Here is a 17,340-nt window from a genome sequence, read left to right as displayed (position 1 = left end):
TTTGTGTAAGATATATTCGGTTAATATCCCGGATATATTTTTGTATATCTGGATATATTCTGAATTTATTTTCAATCTATTTAATTTATCTCCTGGATATATTATGGATAAAAAAAATTCTCATGTGGATAACAATATGTTCCTCGACTTGCTTTATATACATAAACATTACAAAATAAATTTATCCATCAATAGGTCTATTTACTCAAATGCTCTAAGCTTTTACTTGTATTATACACTATTAATTGTAAAAATTCCATTTAAATACACAAAATGAAAGATAAATATCATTTTTTAGTGTCGAGAATTAATTGACATTCCCAAGATGATAATAAAAAATTAAAAATTTCAGTAAGAGTAACATGAATATGTTTGAACAAGTCTCTTTATCTTTGTAATATTCAGTGTGTGTTCCGGATGTATGCCTGAAAGCAACAAGTGTTGAGATGTAAGAAGTAAAAAGGTCTGAGCAAATGATACCCATACTTAAAAATGTATCCCACTAAAGTCTGTAGATCAGTAAAATGGGTTTCTTTCATTTTTCCTGTCCCTTCTTTTTTTTCGTCATCATTCTAGCGTGTAATTGAGCACTGCAAGTGGCTTACGTGCAGGTGATACAACCTCTGATAGATTTCGACAGTCGTTTCCCGGCACCTGGGATCCTCAAAAGAAATGAGAACTATCAGTCTAAGTGAATAGACTTGGCTACTCAGGATTTCACGCTGTCGCGAATCTGCTAGATCCATCACCTTCTTCAATATTCCATTCATCATGTCAAATATTTACTCGAATTATTCTTTAAGATACATTCAACAGACATGACAACATCTATCATTACTAAATAATTATTAAATAAGACAGATTCCAGTAAATAAAAAAAAAGTGTTGTCTTAATTTGATTGTAATCCAGATGAAGAAACTGATAAGCACGTATTGATGCAGTGCTCATTCTATAATGATGAAAGAAATAACTTGCTTAGAAGCTTAAGGTTTTTCCCTCATACACTAGAAAAAGAAAACATGACTCAGTACACCATAATCTCTCAATTTAAAAATTATTTCTATCAAAATGATTCTTAACATGAATGATGTTGGAAGCAAGACTGATCCAGTCTAGGTTCAATACTAAATCTAGCATCAGCTGGGTCCAATATTGGACCAGGACTAGGTCAGCAAAAATTATTTCGATAAAAATGAATCTAAATACAAATGATTCAATAAGTACTTATCAATAAAAAATATCGAACGTTGGCTCCATCTAGGAATATTTTTTTCAAGATGACCAAAATTACCTGTTACTCAACACAGTTGATGTTGATAAATTAGATATCAATGAAGAGAAAGCCTCTACCTGTAAAAAAAAATTAATTGTCAATGAAAATTTAAGTAAGACAGGAAATCAATTAAATTTATATTCAAGTTTTCATTTAATTAATTTAATTAATCAATGATTCGCTAATTGATCAACTGATTTGGATACAATTATGTCAATTCACCTTTAAATGTGCATTTTTATTGAATAATTGATAGAATAAATTACCATAAGTAAAAGAAGTGTCTTCAAAAAATGATTGATTGATTTTCTTTTATTCATTGCAACTATCAAGTATTGAAAAAAGTAGTATTAAATAAAAATCAATAAACCTAACAGGCTCGCAAGTTAAGTCTGTTAATTAGGTTGACCTTATTGGATCTATGAAGCCAAGTGTTCCACTTACCGAACCACTAAGTCATTCAAACTAGAACCAAGTATTTTAGCTACCCCTCAGTCTCCAGTGCCTCTTCGTAGACATATATTTGGTGTTGCTGAATTTCTCCAAAGGATCCTCCTATCCTAGTGTCATTACCTGTAAGTAATGAAAAGCAAAAAATTAGTTATAATTCAAAATTAGAATAATTTCAACACTCACCCTTGTTGGAGTAAATTTCATCGATGTTTGAGTAAGTAAAAAATTATTTAATCATCAGAGAACATCTTCATAAATATTATGTGAGTCTGAAGAATAAAAAGCATAGTTTCCAATAACGATCAGTAAAAAAAGTTCATTAGTGGCTTTGACGCGTGCATATACTGGTAAAGTAAATGTTGCATGAGGTTCGAAGAAGACTCACAATGATGCCGCTCTAGATGTTTAATTTTCCAAGGATTTTAAAAGACACTAGAGTTTTTAAACTTATTCATAAAAATGTGTTAACTGTAAATGTTTTTGAAAACAAAACAAAAAACTTGTTCACATAATGTTTTCAAAATAAAATGTATCCCAACATCAATTTGATTCAATACCACGAAATTGCAACCAGCAATGTGATGAATGATTATAAGTGTTTTCTTTGTTTGCATTGAAATTTTTTTCATTTAAAATAAATAAATACAAAATGAGGAAGTATAAAGAAAAGAAATACTTGAGAAAATTTACGAGGTGCCAGTCTTTGAGACCGTGCAATTGGGAACCGGTTAGAGCATCTACATTACCCCTTTGGAATCTTTTTTCAACAGTAAGGCCATCCTGCATTCCAATCTTGTACGAATAACACTCTGTGACTTCCCACCGAATTCCCAATATCAAGTCCTTCACAACTGTCGTATATAGACAACATATTGCTCATTATTACTAATCAATTGTGATAATTAATATTCATCTTTTAAAATCAATACATTCTTTCAGACTTTATTTAATTATTTTTAAATACAACACCTCAACAATCACTAAACATTCAATCATTTTTATTAACAAAAATGGCGGCAAAAAATAATAAACAAGTAGTGACATCTGCTAAAATTGAAGTATTCAGTAATAAAACAGTTAAAGTGTGTTTAGAGTGTGTGAAAATCTATAGTTTGTAATGGAGTTTAGCATTAAGCACACTTATAACGTGTTATTTTAACATACTTTTGGTTTACAATGCACACACACACTAATACACAGTATAGTCGAACACTGAAAGAGTAGAAATTGGAGGTTATACAAAGAAATAATTTGTGCGCATGCGCCAAAGTAATTTCCATGTATAACCTCCAATTTTCCTTTGTCAGTGTTTCGACTGTACTTGATATTAATACTGTGCAATTTTTTGAAGGTTATGCATACGATTTCGCTATATCTTACGGTACCAAACCAAAATTTACAATAAATAACTTTAGTTAAATAAATTAAACTAATTAAAATAAAGTATATCAGTTTAAATAATGCAATTCCATGAAAAGCTAGACAATAAAATGGATTATAAATATATTTAAATTAATTTGAAACTATTCTAGTGGTTATAGTAAACGTTGAGTGAAACATGAGCTCATAATTATTTTATTTGCATTAAATTACTATTAAAATAATTTTTAAAGGAAATTTTTTGATTTACTGACACTTATTTTTTGTGCATCTGCCATGTTATATAAAAATATCTGAATTGTCTATAAATCATGAGAGGGAGAAAAAAAAAAACCCTTGGCCCTTAATTGGTAATCCTTGAGTAATTTCATAAAATAATTAGCTTGCAATGATTGGCTTATATTATATACTCATTTGCAAATCATAAGTCTCTTAATATAAGATAAAGGAGTAAAAAACGTTAAAGGCATGATGAAGATTCATTTAAGAGTTATTGATATAACAAAGAAGAGAGGATGACTTTTCAAACTGAAGAATCTTCATTTTCTCATACGTAAATCAAAGGTATGATCCTCTGCATAGAGCACTCAGTATTAATTGCATCTTTTCAAAGTAGTCATCCGACCGTCAGTAATAGTTAATTACTACTTTGTTACAAAACGTATTTCAAAGATGAATAAAAAAAAAAAAAGAAATCAATGGCTTCAAATGCAGAGGAAAAAAAAATTTCTTATTTTTTCTTCTTCATGAAAAATAGAAATCTGAAGTACAGGGTGAGTCAGAATTATGTGTAAAGATTTTACACACGTAAACTAGATAGTTTTAATATTGAATGATCATTTCTATGATTATATTCGATAAATATCCATAAAATAGCAATTGAAGCCTTCCATCTCCACCGACATTTTACTCATTATCTAAGGCCTCTAATTGGTCATTTTTATTATCAAATACCTACCTTATTTTTCTTCCCACATATTGCAAAACAACAAAATACTTACCAGCTTAAATTCGATCCAGTTTACGTGTGTAAAATCTATATACATAATTCTAACTTACCTTTGTATAATAAATATTTTATCAGCAAAAAATATCCAACACTTTATTCTTTGTTTACCACTTTTTATTACTTAACTGTAAATTTATTCGATGTAGAGATTTGTAATCGTTCTTTAATTCATTTATTTTCATCACTTGTTTCTTCATCCTTTTTTCACTGTTTTTGTTTTACATTTTGTATAATTTATCGATTTGTCGGCACTGCATGTATTCTATGTAATGCAACTTTTTGCTGGTTGTAATCGAGAGCCAGAGAAGCGAGAAAACTCAGCATTGACTATATGTGAATGTGGTGTAAGAAAAACATTCATCCACTATGTTATTTTGATCTTACTTTCTGTTCAGCTTAAAGTTTATACATTTGTTCAATAAACAAGTTTCTTTATTATTTATTATTCAAAAATTCATCAGTTTAAATTCATTTTATTCTCAAAACCATTTCTTCTTTCAGTCCAGAATTCAATCCAGTGGTCTCCAAGATGGACTATGGGTATCAACGAGGTAGCTTTGAAGATGATGACTATGATTATCAACAATCATATAGCAAGGCTTCTTATCAATCAGAAGGTAGAGACCGTCGACCTCCAAGATCAAGCAATTCGAGTATTCGTGATGGTCGTGGTCAGCAAAGTTCTTCTAAATATCCAGAGAATACTCTTCAACGACTTGATAGCATCCAGGATCCAGGAAAGAGATATGTTTTGAATGAAGTCATTGGTTCTGGAGTTTGTGGAGTAGTGTATGCTGCTGTTGATACCCAATCTGGTAGGTTCATTCTTTCCTTTTATAGTACATTAATTTTTTATTTTAACTGAAACGTAGAAAATAGTGTTACGACATCAATGAAGCCTAAATAAAGCTTGTCTTTGAAAATAATACCTGAATCTAATTTAATTATACAATTATCATAACAAAAATTTAGAGATTCTTTTATTTAACTTCATGTCTGATTTAGGTATTTTATGTTGAGGTGTGTTGGTCTCTGTAACTTCTGTTCTATTAAATCGATCATGATGATGGAGAGTCCAGTGGATAGAGCAGGATGAGATGATTTCCAAACACTGGCTTTCGATGTCAATAAGACCCATAGATCGGAAGAGTCTCGTCCAGCTCTATCCAATCTACCTAGCATGACAATTGTCAACTCATCAGAAAAGAAACCGAATTTTTTTTACCTCATGAAAAGTATTAGAAATATAATTGATGTTTATTTTTTTCTTGTAGGAAGCAGACCAGTAGCTGTCAAGATACAACCACTGACATCTGAGACCCAAGAATTCATCGTAGAAGAGTACAGAATTTTTCGAGATCATGGAGGACACCCGAATATTCCAGACTTCAATGGAATATACAGGAAAAGATCTGGAAAGAAGACTGTACCTGATCAATTATGGATTGCAATGGAGGTGAGTATGATTGCTAATTATTTCATGAAAGGAATAAAATGAAATAAAAGAATGAATGCATTAATACATATACGGTAAAACCACAAACGAATAACATTTTGAGCCTTAAATTAAAAATAGGGGAAAAACATGGGGTCGACCACAATTCAATTTTAATTCCACTGGCAGTGAGACTAAATTATTTCCGCAATTATGCTGGCATTTCTATCTTCACTCGACATAACTGTATGTTCTCTCTTTATTTGTTAGCTCTGCTCTGGTGGACCGGTCATGGACCTCGTCAGGGGACTTGCAGCATCCGAGAAAACAATGCGAGAGGAACACATTAGCTACATTCTCAGAGAAGTTATAAAGGTAAAGGATTATTTAGAGTTGTATATAAAGAATAAGAACATTCATTACCTCAACATTTTTTTTTTTTATTTGCGTTTGTTTTATAATGAATACATACAGTCATTTGTAGACATGATTCTCAGGAATTAACTCGCTGCATTATTGCTATTAACAGTGTGTTTGTGTGTGTGTATTATCATCAATTATTTTTTTATTTCATTTTTCCTTTATCATAAAGTGCATCAAACACGAGAGGTTAAGTGATGAAGACTTTTTGTTCAAAATATGATTAGTTACATTTCATTAATGACATTCTATATGAAATGACCTTTATTTTGATACCAAAATCAGTGGATACACTGATGAAAAATACATGCTTTACCTTGATTCTGGTCTTAATTGAAAGCTTGGTTGGCCTAGCTTTAAAAAGAAGCACATTTGGGATTACTAGTGCTTCATGATCTCAATAAAAAAAGATATCGTTGCTATAGAAAGCCCGAAGAGTAAAAAATCAAATGCAAATAATAAATCATTAAATTTAATTGGCCGATATTTGGTGGATCTTTTTGATACCATTCGTATTATATTATCTAGAACAGACTTCATATAACTATCAAGTCTATGAGAAATTATTTTAGACTGTTCAAGTCTCATAATGAATTTATTAATACGTTGATTGAGTGGCCATGTATGACGTGAAGAGTAGCTAAAGTGATCACGAATAACATAATTCCTAGATATTACTAATTGCTTCCTCATCAGATAGTTGATTATAATTGGTTTGAATGTGATACAAGCATAATTGAAAGTGCTTACGTTGAATAAAATTTCACAATTAATGTCATGTGTTGTTACAATCTTTTTCTTAACCTTTTGATCCAAGTGATCAATTTTTATAGTATAAGGAATGAAAATTTTCTTGATGGAAGAGCTTTTAAAGTCATCTAGAGTTTGGGGGAATGATTTTATTTTACTTTGAGTTAAAAATGCCGATAGATGGCCACTGAATGTCGCATGGAGCACGAGAAAATAGAAGAATATTATCATGAAAAAAATTCGCAAATGCAATGTGGATATGTTGCTGACTATTCCTGTGTTCCTTAGCAATCGAAGGACTTCAAAGAAAGCAAAGGAATAATTCTGGTGATTCTGAGAGACAATAATGACACAGTAGGTTATAAACAGGATTACTATTGTCATTGAGATCATTAAAAATCCGTAGAAATCAGCGATGGTTTCTAGTGGGGTTTTCATTCCTGGGAAACGTGATACGATGACAGCTTCCAGTTCAACGACAGGATGAAAGTGAAATACTCGGGTCTCAAGTTCCCACATTGGAGCTGGACAGATGAATAGATCAGCAGCAATGGTGTCTCTGTAATCGCTTCCTACTTCTATGTTTGATAGATTAATAAAGTGATGTATTATGGTGAAATCAAGATTCAATATATTCTTCATTAAATTAGTGATGTAAGTGTGTTGTCTAATTATTCTAGCTTTGGTAAAATTTTCTGATGTTGACCATAATTTCTCCTCAGAGATGCAGATCAGTGCTTTTGATTTATTGTAGCCATCAAAATATCTTGTCCGGTCAAAATCAAAATTTTCACAAATTTTTGAACCTATGGATTTTTTTTTTGAAAATTAACTATGGAAGACAACTTCACCTTCGCTACACTCTAGATGATATGGTATTAGCTGAAGGTATTTGATCATAGATCTAGAACCTCAATTCCAAAAAATTAGCTTCATTACTTACCTTGATTGTGATAAATACGATGATAAAGTGTCCACGGATGATACTTCCTATTTTCTACCATACCAGCAAGCTTCCAAGGTACTGGTGCACGATTGGTAAAAGGATTAAACGTAAATATCATCAACCTTCCATCCTCATCATAGCACAAGTAGAATGATGTTAATATATCATTATACCATAATATTCTCAAGAGTTTCCTCCTTTTTTTACAACCATTAAATGATTGATCAATGATTATAAAAACAGCCATGTGATTCCACCAAGATGTGTGCTGAAGTGTTGGTAAGACTTCTAGAAATGATTCAATTGATTCATTTGAAATGAAAATAAAGTTAGCTTTTTCTGAATAGTGTGCATTAACTAGTTGATGGTGATGGTGACCCCAGTGAAAAATTTCCAGAGGATTGTATGAAACTAGGGATACCAGTTTGGAAGTCTGGAGAACTTTTACGAGATTGTAATCATGGTTATCATAGACGACCACTGGATAAAAGTCTTGATAGCAAGAAGTAATTAAATGAGCCTGAAAAAAGGTGTTTTAATATTTAAATTAAAAAAAAAAAAGAAATGTATTGATTTACTTGCCAATAGTTCGTTCATTTTTGACTGCTTCCTGATGATATCATGATTCACTAATTCATTTAAAGTCATCAGGCCCTGACTTGAAGCCATGATGGTCAAAATGAAAATACCCAATTCGATAAATGTTAGCATATTCTTCTTCCACTAGAGAATGAAGCCAAACCAGTTTGAAAAATGTACACTTTTTCGTATTTATTTAAATGAAAATCAATTAACTTAGTTGATGTTAACAGTTCCTAGTAATGATAAAATCTGATAGGCCTAGTAATTTCAAAATATTTAAAAAGTAGAAGAAAGGAAATATTTCCATCAATACCCAAGCAATTACAGACAATGAATTCTTTTATTTTCACACAAGCCAGCAGTGTATGGTATTTACAATTGTGGCCGTTTGTCAATAAATCATCTGAATGGGTTGGCACACAGGTACTTGAATGAGCATGAAAGTTATCGTTCCACCTCGGTAATATTATTCGCTCTTGCAAGCAATGTTACACCTAGGTATAACTCTTAACTCCATAGGAATAATGCTTGTCTGACAATTCTTTTATTTATCACCAGAACTATTCTGTTGCAGGCTTTGATCCACCTGCATGAAAATAATGTTATTCATCGAGATGTAAAGGGTTCTAATATCTTGATAACAAGCTCTGGCGAGGTTAAATTGACTGACTTTGGTCTTGCTAAACAACTGAAGTCTCCAACATCGAAATGCAAGACTTGCATTGGATCACCTTCGTGGATGGCTCCAGAGGTGGTGATGAGTAAGAGTGATGATCCTGAAGGAGGATATGACACTCGAGCTGATGTTTGGTCTATTGGGATCACAGCTATTGAACTGGCTGAAGGGAAGGCACCTTTTGAAAGTATGCATGCGACTAGAGCTCTCTTCCAGATCGTACGAAATCCACCACCAAGTCTTTATAGACCTGCTAACTGGTCGGATAACTTCATTGACTTTATCAATGAGTAGGCAATATGATTGTTTGATTCAAAAAATGTGTGTTTGGAATGATGGAATGATTGTTGATGATTTTTTTATATAGATGTCTAGAGAAGAATCCAGAAAATAGACCAGTGATGGCGGAAATATTAGAGCATCCTTTTCTCCAGGAACTTCCGAGCAATGATTATGTTGTAAGTATGATAAATGATGCTATTCCATTAAGAAAACATCTCAAAAGTCTAAGATAAACAAAAATAATTCATTAAACCAATAATTCATTTTCGCACAGTTAACTCAAGAGTTAAAGACGTTGGCGCAAAATGCTCGAGAAAAGGCTCCCAAGTCAAAATACCCTGAATGTATGGTTCGCAATGGCTTCGTCAAAGTAAGTATCAACAACTAATACCTTCCATTCACACATCCATTTTCAATCTCTCTAATTCTGATCACCAAACTTAGACAGACAAGAGAGAAGCAGAGAGGATGCTAACAGAAGACTTAGCTGCCCTAGAAGTCCTAACTGAAGACACCATTCTAGATGAGCTCAACGAGCGCATTCGTCAGGGTGATTTCCATGCATTCGTTGGAGATGTTCTGATCATTTTAAATCCCAACGAGATCCAAGATATCTATGGACTCAGTGTAAGAAGCATGCTAAGAAGCCTCCTACAATAGCATTTAGATTACTATATTAATCAATTGACTTATTTTCTTTTCAGTATCATGAAAAATACAACTTCAAATCTAGATCAGACAATGCTCCACATATTTATTCAGTGGCTGACAAAGCTTACCAAGATGTGCTTCACAACGAAGAGGCTCAGCACATTATTTTTTCAGGTGAAAGTAAATCTGGCAAAACATCCAATATGATGAATGTCATCAAACACCTGATGTATCTTGGCAAGGTAAGAAAGCAACACTTAAACATAGTTCCGATTAGGAAGCATCTCCAAAAGTAGTCCACGATAGTTATTTGTGAAAAATATATATTCGGAGGTGTCCCCGAATCGGAACTCTACCCCAATATGTTGACCGAGCTTGAAATAATCAATCCTGATCAATACCTTTGATGTAGAGCACCAAAGACATAGGTATCAGACTAGCAAAAGCAATGGATTTGATTCAAGCACTCACCCATGCAGCAACACCACTCAATCCCAATTCCACCAGATGTGTGTTCCAACTCCAAACGACCTTTGGATCCACTGGCAAGGCTTCCGGTGCTATATTCTGGATCTATCAGCTAGAAAAATGGCGGGTTTCATTGTTCGACAGGTAAGTAAGCAAAGTTATTCAATTCTAAAGATAATAATTATAATTATTATCATTCCCAAAAGGAGTCAATCCAACTTCCATATCTTTTATTATCTATATGATGCTCTGGATGCTAAAGAAAAGCTTCAAGAGTACAGCCTTCCATCTGGAAGACGGATGCGATATCTAAGAATATGTGAGCCTAACTATGGCAAGGCTTCCTGTGAAGTTCGACACAATCCTCAGGGAAATTGTCTCAAGTTTGATGAGATCAATGAAGTGTTGAAGCTCATGGAGATGGAAGAGTGTACCAAGAAAATATGGACGATACTGTCAGCTATTTTGATTCTTGGTGAAGTGAGGTTCATTGAAGGCAGTAATAGTGAAGCTGAAATTAGGAATGTTGATGCTGCTAATACAGGTAGTTACCTTTTAATTCTGTGATATGATGAAGGATTTATTTAATGAGAAATAATTGGTCTGCTTCTAGTGGCAAACCTCTTGGGTCTGGATCAAAAAAAATTCATCTGGTCTTTGACTAATTATTGTATGATAAAGAAAGGTAGTGTTGTACGATGTAAGCACACATGTGAGGAGGCTAATTTAGCTCGGGATATTTTATCAAGTACAGTGTATAATAGACTTGTTGACTGGATCATCAACAGTGTGAATGAAAAGCTGTCGATGACTCGAACTCTTTTGTATGAAAATAATTTTTAAAAGTATTTCATTTATTTTGCATGATTAATGGATTGTTATTGATGATATTTTTCTTTCCAGTGGTGATAAATTTGTGATAGACCTCCTAGATCTCTTTGGCTTTGAATGCTTTTCTAACAACAGACTGGAACAGTTGATTGTGAACACAATGAATGAACAGCTACAGTGTTATTATAATCAACGAGTCTTTGGTTGGGAGATGGTAAGTTACTATAAGTGGGGTAGAAGTACCAGTACTCTATCCATTATCATAAAAAATATCATCCATTAATCAATTAATTAATTAATAATAATGTGTTCAACAGCAAGAGCAAGAAGAAGAGGAAATTCCTATCGAATATTTCCATTATTATGACAATCGAGAAGTGATTGAACGATTGATGGGAAAGAACTATGGACTGTTCCAAGTGCTAGATTATGCCTCTCGTGAATCACAAGACACTCAGTACATCCTAGAAAAAATGAAAGACAAGTCTAAGGGATTATATGTCAAAGCTATCAGCCATCATGAATTCAGTGTTGCTCATTACACTGGAAAAATATCCTATGATGCGACAGACATTGTTGAAAAGAATCGAGACTTTGTGCCACCTGAAATGATAAATACAATGAGGACATCAACTCTCGAGATCATCAAACAGATATTCACTGGTCAATTAACAAAGTCTGGCAATCTTACCACAGTCAGCGATCAACCAAAGGGTCCACAAGTAAAGAAACGGGTAGGAGGAAAGGCACAGCAAGAAGCTTCCAAGATTCGGGTATGCTTTAATTTTATTTTCTTATGATAATGATAAGTTCTTGATCTTTACTTTAATGTTGACCTTAGAGATACAACACATCATCAAGAGGACAGTTTTCTCAGTCGAGAAAGATGCGAACATGTGCAGCAACCTTTCGTTCAGTTAGTCTGGAGATATTGAAAAATTTATCAGTGGGAAGCAGCAACGGTGGCACGCACTTTGTGAGATGTATTCGAGCTGATCTAGAAGGAAAACCTCGAGGATTTTATCGGGAACTTGTGAGGCAACAGATCCGAGCACTAGCTGTTTTGGATACAGCAAAAATTAGACAGAAAGGATTTCCACATAGAATTCCATTCCAAGAATTTCTTAGAAGGTTGATAAATTGGCACTGATTATCAGCAATAATCCAATCGATAAATGAATCACTCATTGGATTAACTACTTTTAAATTATTATAATTAAATATTTATCTATTTACAGATATAAATTCTTAGCTTTTGATTTTGATGAGAACGTAGAGATGACCAAAGATAACTGCCGACTCCTATTAGTTAGATTAAAAATGGAAGGCTGGATAATTGGAAAAACCAAAGTATTTCTCAAGTATTATAACGAAGAATATTTATCAAGATTATATGAAACTCAAGTAAGAAAAATAGTCAAAATTCAATGCATGCTTCGAGCATTTTTAGCACGCAAAAAGCTCAACAAAGTCAATCAGAAGAAGAAGGAAAATGGTAAGTACAAAATAAAGTAAAAATAGTTCATATTTACTCAATCTATTTCATTTCAGCTAAGAAATCAACACAAGTCAAGAAATCTGATTCTGTGACAATGTCAGAAGAGGATGCAGCATTGAAAATTCAAAAAAGTAATTCACTGGAATAGCCAAAATAAATCAATGTTATTTTTATTATCAGAATAAGAAATACTAGAGTGTTAGACTCTGATTTTATTTTCAAAAATATATGCATGTATATAATACGGGTTTTCATTAGTTTATTTATTATGACACTATAGAGATATCATGAACCAATGAAATCCTATAAAAGATTAGTATAACTTATTTAGCATCCACACTTGTACCTTTCCATTACCAGCATGAGGAATCAAGTGTTTATTTTGTAATAATAATTTCTAAATAGCTTTCAGGGGCCATGCTGTTAGGAAAGAGATGGGTCCAGTGTTGAAAGGTGAATTTGATGAAAACACCAAGCAATTTATAGAATATTACAGCTCTAAATGGAAATCAAAGAGCATATTCCAGGTTCTGTTGCAGTATCGTGCAGCTCGGTATCAAGATCTGGTTCAATTTTGCCAACAGGTTTGTATTAATTTCTTGAACAAGGGAAGACTTATTAACCTAGCCTCATTTTAGGTTCATCTGTATAATCAAACCTGCTTCGCCAATCTCCAAGAGAACACTCAACGAGCACCGCTAGATAAAATAGATCCTAATGCCAATAAGAATCTATATCTTGATAATCGTCCAAGACAAGTTCACAAGCTGCCATTTGATTTATACAATGAGTTTCCTTTTTTTGATACAAGCTACATGAATGATCCTTTAAAAGGTCGAAGAGGCACAGGGTAATAATTTTCATTTATTTCTTTATTTTATTTTATTTTTGATACATCTAAGAAATTAATTATCACAATCAGGTCTATATGTTCTGTTTCTGATGAAGAACACGAGTCATGGGATGCACCACTGCGGCGACAAACAGTACCATGGGCAACTCAACCAAATAAAAAAGGTTTGAAGTAAAGAATAATATTATAATTGATCATGAAAATTATTTTAATAATATTTTAAATTGCATTAAAGATGTTGAGATTCAAACAACATTTTCACCTAACCGATCACCTCGTCATAACATGAATACCGGTCAAAATATCATCAATACTCCGTTTACAAGAGATCCAAATATACCTGTAAAATTACCTCCAGCAGAGATACCGCAAACGAGAAAATTCACGTCGGGAAATACATCATATAAGTCACCAGGTGTTACGAATTCCTATAGTGCTCATAAAAAGATGCCACCGCCGCCTATTCCGATTAATCAAAAGAAAACGTGGAATGATAATGACAAAAGGAAACAAGACAATTGGATGAATGAAGATCGAAATCGAAATTCTATCAATGTGCGGTAATAACCACTGAAACATCAAGCTAAATATTTTCTTATCATTAATGTAATGATCAACAAATAATAAACTGTTAAATAATTCTAGATCTAATCCTATTCGTGAGCTTCAAGCAATGGGCCGGAGAAATGTTAATAACAATGATGATTCGGATGATGAGCCACCATTTAATTTCCAAGTAATGTCAAAATTGATTTTATGGGTTCATTTACATCCTGTGGAGCTACTACTACTCCTGCTTACTACCCTAATCCTAAACCCAAAAATACTTACCAAGATCGATTTATGCTGGAACTAAATCTAACTTATTGATTCCAACTATTCCTTCTTCACTAGGCAATGCTAAGGAAAACTCCTCACCAACGTGACTCCATGAGAAGGAATCCAGTTTACGACAGTCACATACCAACATCACCACCCAGAAGACAACCCCGCTATCAACGACCAACATCTCCATATCCCGGTGAACGAGAAACAGCTTACAAGTCATCTGATGATCCAGATGCCGTGACCATCTATCGAAGTAACAGTCGAGTTGAATCACCTGAATGGAGTCCAAATGAAATGGTGAGGATGTCTGAGAAGTATGGTCGAGAGGAACCAAGTTGGGCTAGCACATCTGCCCAGGATGGTGCTTGGGGTGGAGAAAGCAAACCATCAACAAACAAAGCTAACAACATCAATAATAATATTAATGACAACACCAGCTTGAGACCCAATCAGTATGAAGCTAAAGTTCTAGAACAGAAACCTGATGGTCGTTCTATTGTACAACTTGCTCCAGGATTAATTATCGAAGGATATTGCGCTGATCTATAAAATACAGAAAGATGAGTTGAAATTTTTTTCAAATATTTTCATTGATAAATCTGACTTCAAATATTATTATTTCATCATATTAATAATAATCTGTATTTATTCGGCAAAACGCTTAAATAAATAACCAAATTGATATAAGAATAAAAAATATAACTAATTATCTTTTGGTATTATTTATATCATACTTTACTTCTCTAACATTTCTAGACTTGTTAAACCATAAAAAATAATTTTGTCATGAAATAAAAGGTCTTTGTGTCTAACAATTGGCCTTAAAAATAATTTAAAGCATTGAAATATTTGAATTATACAATATTGAGTAACATTATGAGATAATTTGTTGATAATATATACATACATACATCCAGATACGTACTTCTATCAAAGAAATAATTAATCTTATGCCTTTTGACTTTAACATCTTACCAAGGCTAACCATAATACATCACAAATAATATCGCAGAAAGATTCTATACATTTATGTTGTTGATTTTAAAATTAATCAAAAGCTCATACGTGGCTAGAATAAATTTTACACCATGTCTATCTTATGTTGACAATTAGCATGCTGGTCAGCATGATAATCATTGCCAGTCAATAAATAAATTATTTAAAGGTTTCTTTGAAACACCATGAAGTGCTACTGCATTCATTTTTATTCCTACTCCTAAACATAAAGGGTAATAGTCAGTGGGTATTAATTGCCTTTCTCTGAAATAAATATCTCTTAAATCCCCTATTACTAGTATCTATTTTAGTAACACAATTTTTCCATGTCTCTTCCCATTGAATACTATTCGGACTAATATTACTAAAATGTAACAAAACTTCTCTTATCAAATGTATTTTATCACTATCAAACTGTTGTTTGCCCATTTTACCATTAACATTGCAAAGGATTCTTTCTTCAGGGGTGAAAAGTATTTTCATAAGGTCACAAGCTAGATGATCCATGGGTCTAGATGATGCCCATGTTGATATAACATCTGGACTAGGAAGTAAATCAGCATATGGTAATCGTTGATAGGCATAGAGTAGTGGTTTTAGTGTTTTAAATTTTCCAGGAATATTATCAGGTATTCCAGGGACATCTTGAGTAGAAGTATTCTCGAGACCTGTTGTGTTTTAATAACTTGTAACAAATTATTCTTAATTAAATAATTAATCAACTTACATTGCGAGTGATTGGATTGGCTTGTGTTAAATCTATTCTCCAGCTGATCAACATCATCTTCTATTTGTTTCTGCAATTCATCTGCTATCGACTCCAGTGGTTCTATCTGGAAGATTAATTAAATATAAGCACTATTGGGAATAAAAGAAGAGTATTAGGTTGTTTGAATATTTATTGATGATTTTAGGTTACTTACTTTCATTTCTAACTGAGGATAAACAGAATGAGCAATGCTATCTGATAGTAAGTTACTATCTCTGTTAGCTTTATCATGATTAAAAACCCCAGTTGAGTTTGAAAACCTCGATTTCTTAGCAGTTGTTTTTTCAAATATTGAATTGTTATTTTGTCCTCGTGAGTTTTTGTACTTTTTCTTCGGTGACTCTTCAGAATTATTGGTCGTCTGGTCACTGCTGTTCAATTCCCAATCGACTAGTCTTTTAAAAGATTTATTTGCTGAAATTTCTCCACCGGATAGACCTCGAATCTGAAGAGTTTCAGCTGCTTTTAGTAGGATTGGTAGTTGATCTTGTTCTATGTTGACTTCTCCTTTGTATATAAATATTAATAATGCTTCTAATTCACTGAAATGCACATCTTGGAGAATTATCACTGGATGTTGACAAGGATTTGTCTAGAGAAACGAATATCTTTATTATTCAAACGTAAATTGCGTGATAGAAGGTGATGTATTTTGATGAATGTGTTTACTAACCTCGAAAATTTTCTTGAAGAATGGACTACTTGCTGATAGAATTATTTTATGTGCAGTCAAACATTTTCCATCACTTGCTAATGTTACATCAACTAAACTGTCTTCTTCCCAAAGATTCTCAAAACTTTTCACAATGTTATTTAGAAAACTATTCCACTTCAAACATATTTGACTTGACATTATGAATTTTGTTGTTATTCTCGATTTAATACATTAGTTGATTAATAAGTGTTTAATTAATATTTGTCCACAAAACTTATGTAATTTAGTTTGAATAATCTCTTGTTTTGACAATAATAATACATTATGATTATTATTTAAACAATTTCAATTAATTTTTTATGTATTGACCGCAGTGTCACCCTTGTTTTGCGGTCAAAAGTGGAAACAGAGTGCTCGTATTATGTAGCGGGTAATTTAAATTTTGAATGGATTTCAAGAATTAGAATTTGTGTAATTAATTTAGGTTAAGATGAAGAAAAAATGTTAGCTGATAATTATAAAGTGTAAAATAATAAAAATTTATTTCTTTTATTAGAAAAATATGCAAAAAGTAATAAGAAATT

At 32.6% G+C, this 17,340-nt stretch overlaps 2 protein-coding genes and 1 long non-coding RNA gene across 14 annotated transcripts; 1 reads left to right on the top strand and 2 right to left on the bottom strand.

The window, feature by feature from the left end:
• Nucleotides 1–98: 98 nt before the first annotated feature.
• On the bottom strand, nt 99–2,719 carry LOC118063696 (uncharacterized). The gene is made up of 4 exons (XR_004689953.1): nt 1,911–2,719; nt 1,719–1,847; nt 1,293–1,351; nt 99–1,005 (listed from the first exon to the last, which is right to left on the bottom strand). It is a non-coding gene; the product is annotated as an uncharacterized lncRNA (long non-coding RNA).
• ninaC (STKc_myosinIII_N_like and MYSc_Myo21 domain-containing protein ninaC) lies at nt 1,740–15,013 on the top strand. 12 transcript variants are annotated; one of them, XM_035077799.1, is made up of 23 exons: nt 1,740–1,849; nt 4,618–4,931; nt 5,391–5,572; nt 5,822–5,926; nt 8,824–9,215; nt 9,293–9,383; nt 9,482–9,577; nt 9,652–9,834; nt 9,912–10,100; nt 10,271–10,470; nt 10,533–10,870; nt 10,940–11,150; nt 11,230–11,371; nt 11,475–11,930; nt 11,999–12,288; nt 12,396–12,652; nt 12,709–12,786; nt 13,061–13,239; nt 13,294–13,505; nt 13,578–13,672; nt 13,744–14,068; nt 14,154–14,244; nt 14,403–15,013. In XM_035077799.1, exons 2-23 carry the CDS (start codon nt 4,646–4,648, stop codon nt 14,883–14,885), a joined length of 4,881 nt encoding a protein of 1,626 aa, XP_034933690.1. In that variant the 5' UTR covers nt 1,740–1,849; nt 4,618–4,645; the 3' UTR covers nt 14,886–15,013. The 12 variants fall into 12 exon arrangements, with proteins under 12 accessions (XP_034933690.1, XP_034933691.1, XP_034933695.1 ...); XM_035077800.1 differs by lacking the exon at nt 1,740–1,849 and adding an exon at nt 3,043–3,108; XM_035077804.1 differs by lacking the exon at nt 1,740–1,849 and adding an exon at nt 3,195–3,671 and having other exon boundaries at nt 13,870–14,068.
• A 67-nt stretch (nt 15,014–15,080) lies between these two features.
• Nucleotides 15,081–17,262, bottom strand: LOC118063657 (uncharacterized). Its single transcript, XM_035077754.1, has 4 exons — nt 16,775–17,262; nt 16,256–16,693; nt 16,060–16,165; nt 15,081–16,000 (listed from the first exon to the last, which is right to left on the bottom strand). Exons 1-4 carry the CDS (start codon nt 16,952–16,954, stop codon nt 15,573–15,575), a joined length of 1,152 nt encoding a protein of 383 aa, XP_034933645.1. The 5' UTR covers nt 16,955–17,262; the 3' UTR covers nt 15,081–15,572.
• Between the last annotated feature and the right edge of the window lie 78 nt (nt 17,263–17,340).

The sequence above is a fragment of the Chelonus insularis genome, unplaced genomic scaffold (assembly GCF_013357705.1).
Source record: "Chelonus insularis isolate UGA/USDA-ARS -01 unplaced genomic scaffold, ASM1335770v1 contig_146_pilon, whole genome shotgun sequence".
Classification (NCBI taxonomy): domain Eukaryota; kingdom Metazoa; phylum Arthropoda; class Insecta; order Hymenoptera; family Braconidae; genus Chelonus; species Chelonus insularis.
Note: the sequence above shows the minus strand (reverse complement) of the source record. Positions and strands in the feature narration are given on the sequence as shown.

Excerpts from the sequence above, each read along its gene's own strand:
- ninaC (XM_035077799.1), top strand. The coding sequence starts at position 4,646 with ATGGACTATGGGTATCAACGAGGTAGCTTTGAAGATGATGACTATGAT. Across the intron at positions 10,101-10,270 it reads ACCTGATGTATCTTGGCAAG|AGCACCAAAGACATAGGTAT; the intron begins GTAAGAAAGCAA and ends CCTTTGATGTAG. Across the intron at positions 14,069-14,153 it reads CGAAATTCTATCAATGTGCG|ATCTAATCCTATTCGTGAGC; the intron begins GTAATAACCACT and ends AAATAATTCTAG.
- LOC118063657 (XM_035077754.1), bottom strand. The coding sequence starts at position 16,954 with ATGTCAAGTCAAATATGTTTGAAGTGGAATAGTTTTCTAAATAACATT. Across the intron at positions 16,694-16,774 it reads TCTTCAAGAAAATTTTCGAG|ACAAATCCTTGTCAACATCC; the intron begins GTTAGTAAACAC and ends TCGTTTCTCTAG. Across the intron at positions 16,001-16,059 it reads CCAATCCAATCACTCGCAAT|GTCTCGAGAATACTTCTACT; the intron begins GTAAGTTGATTA and ends AAAACACAACAG.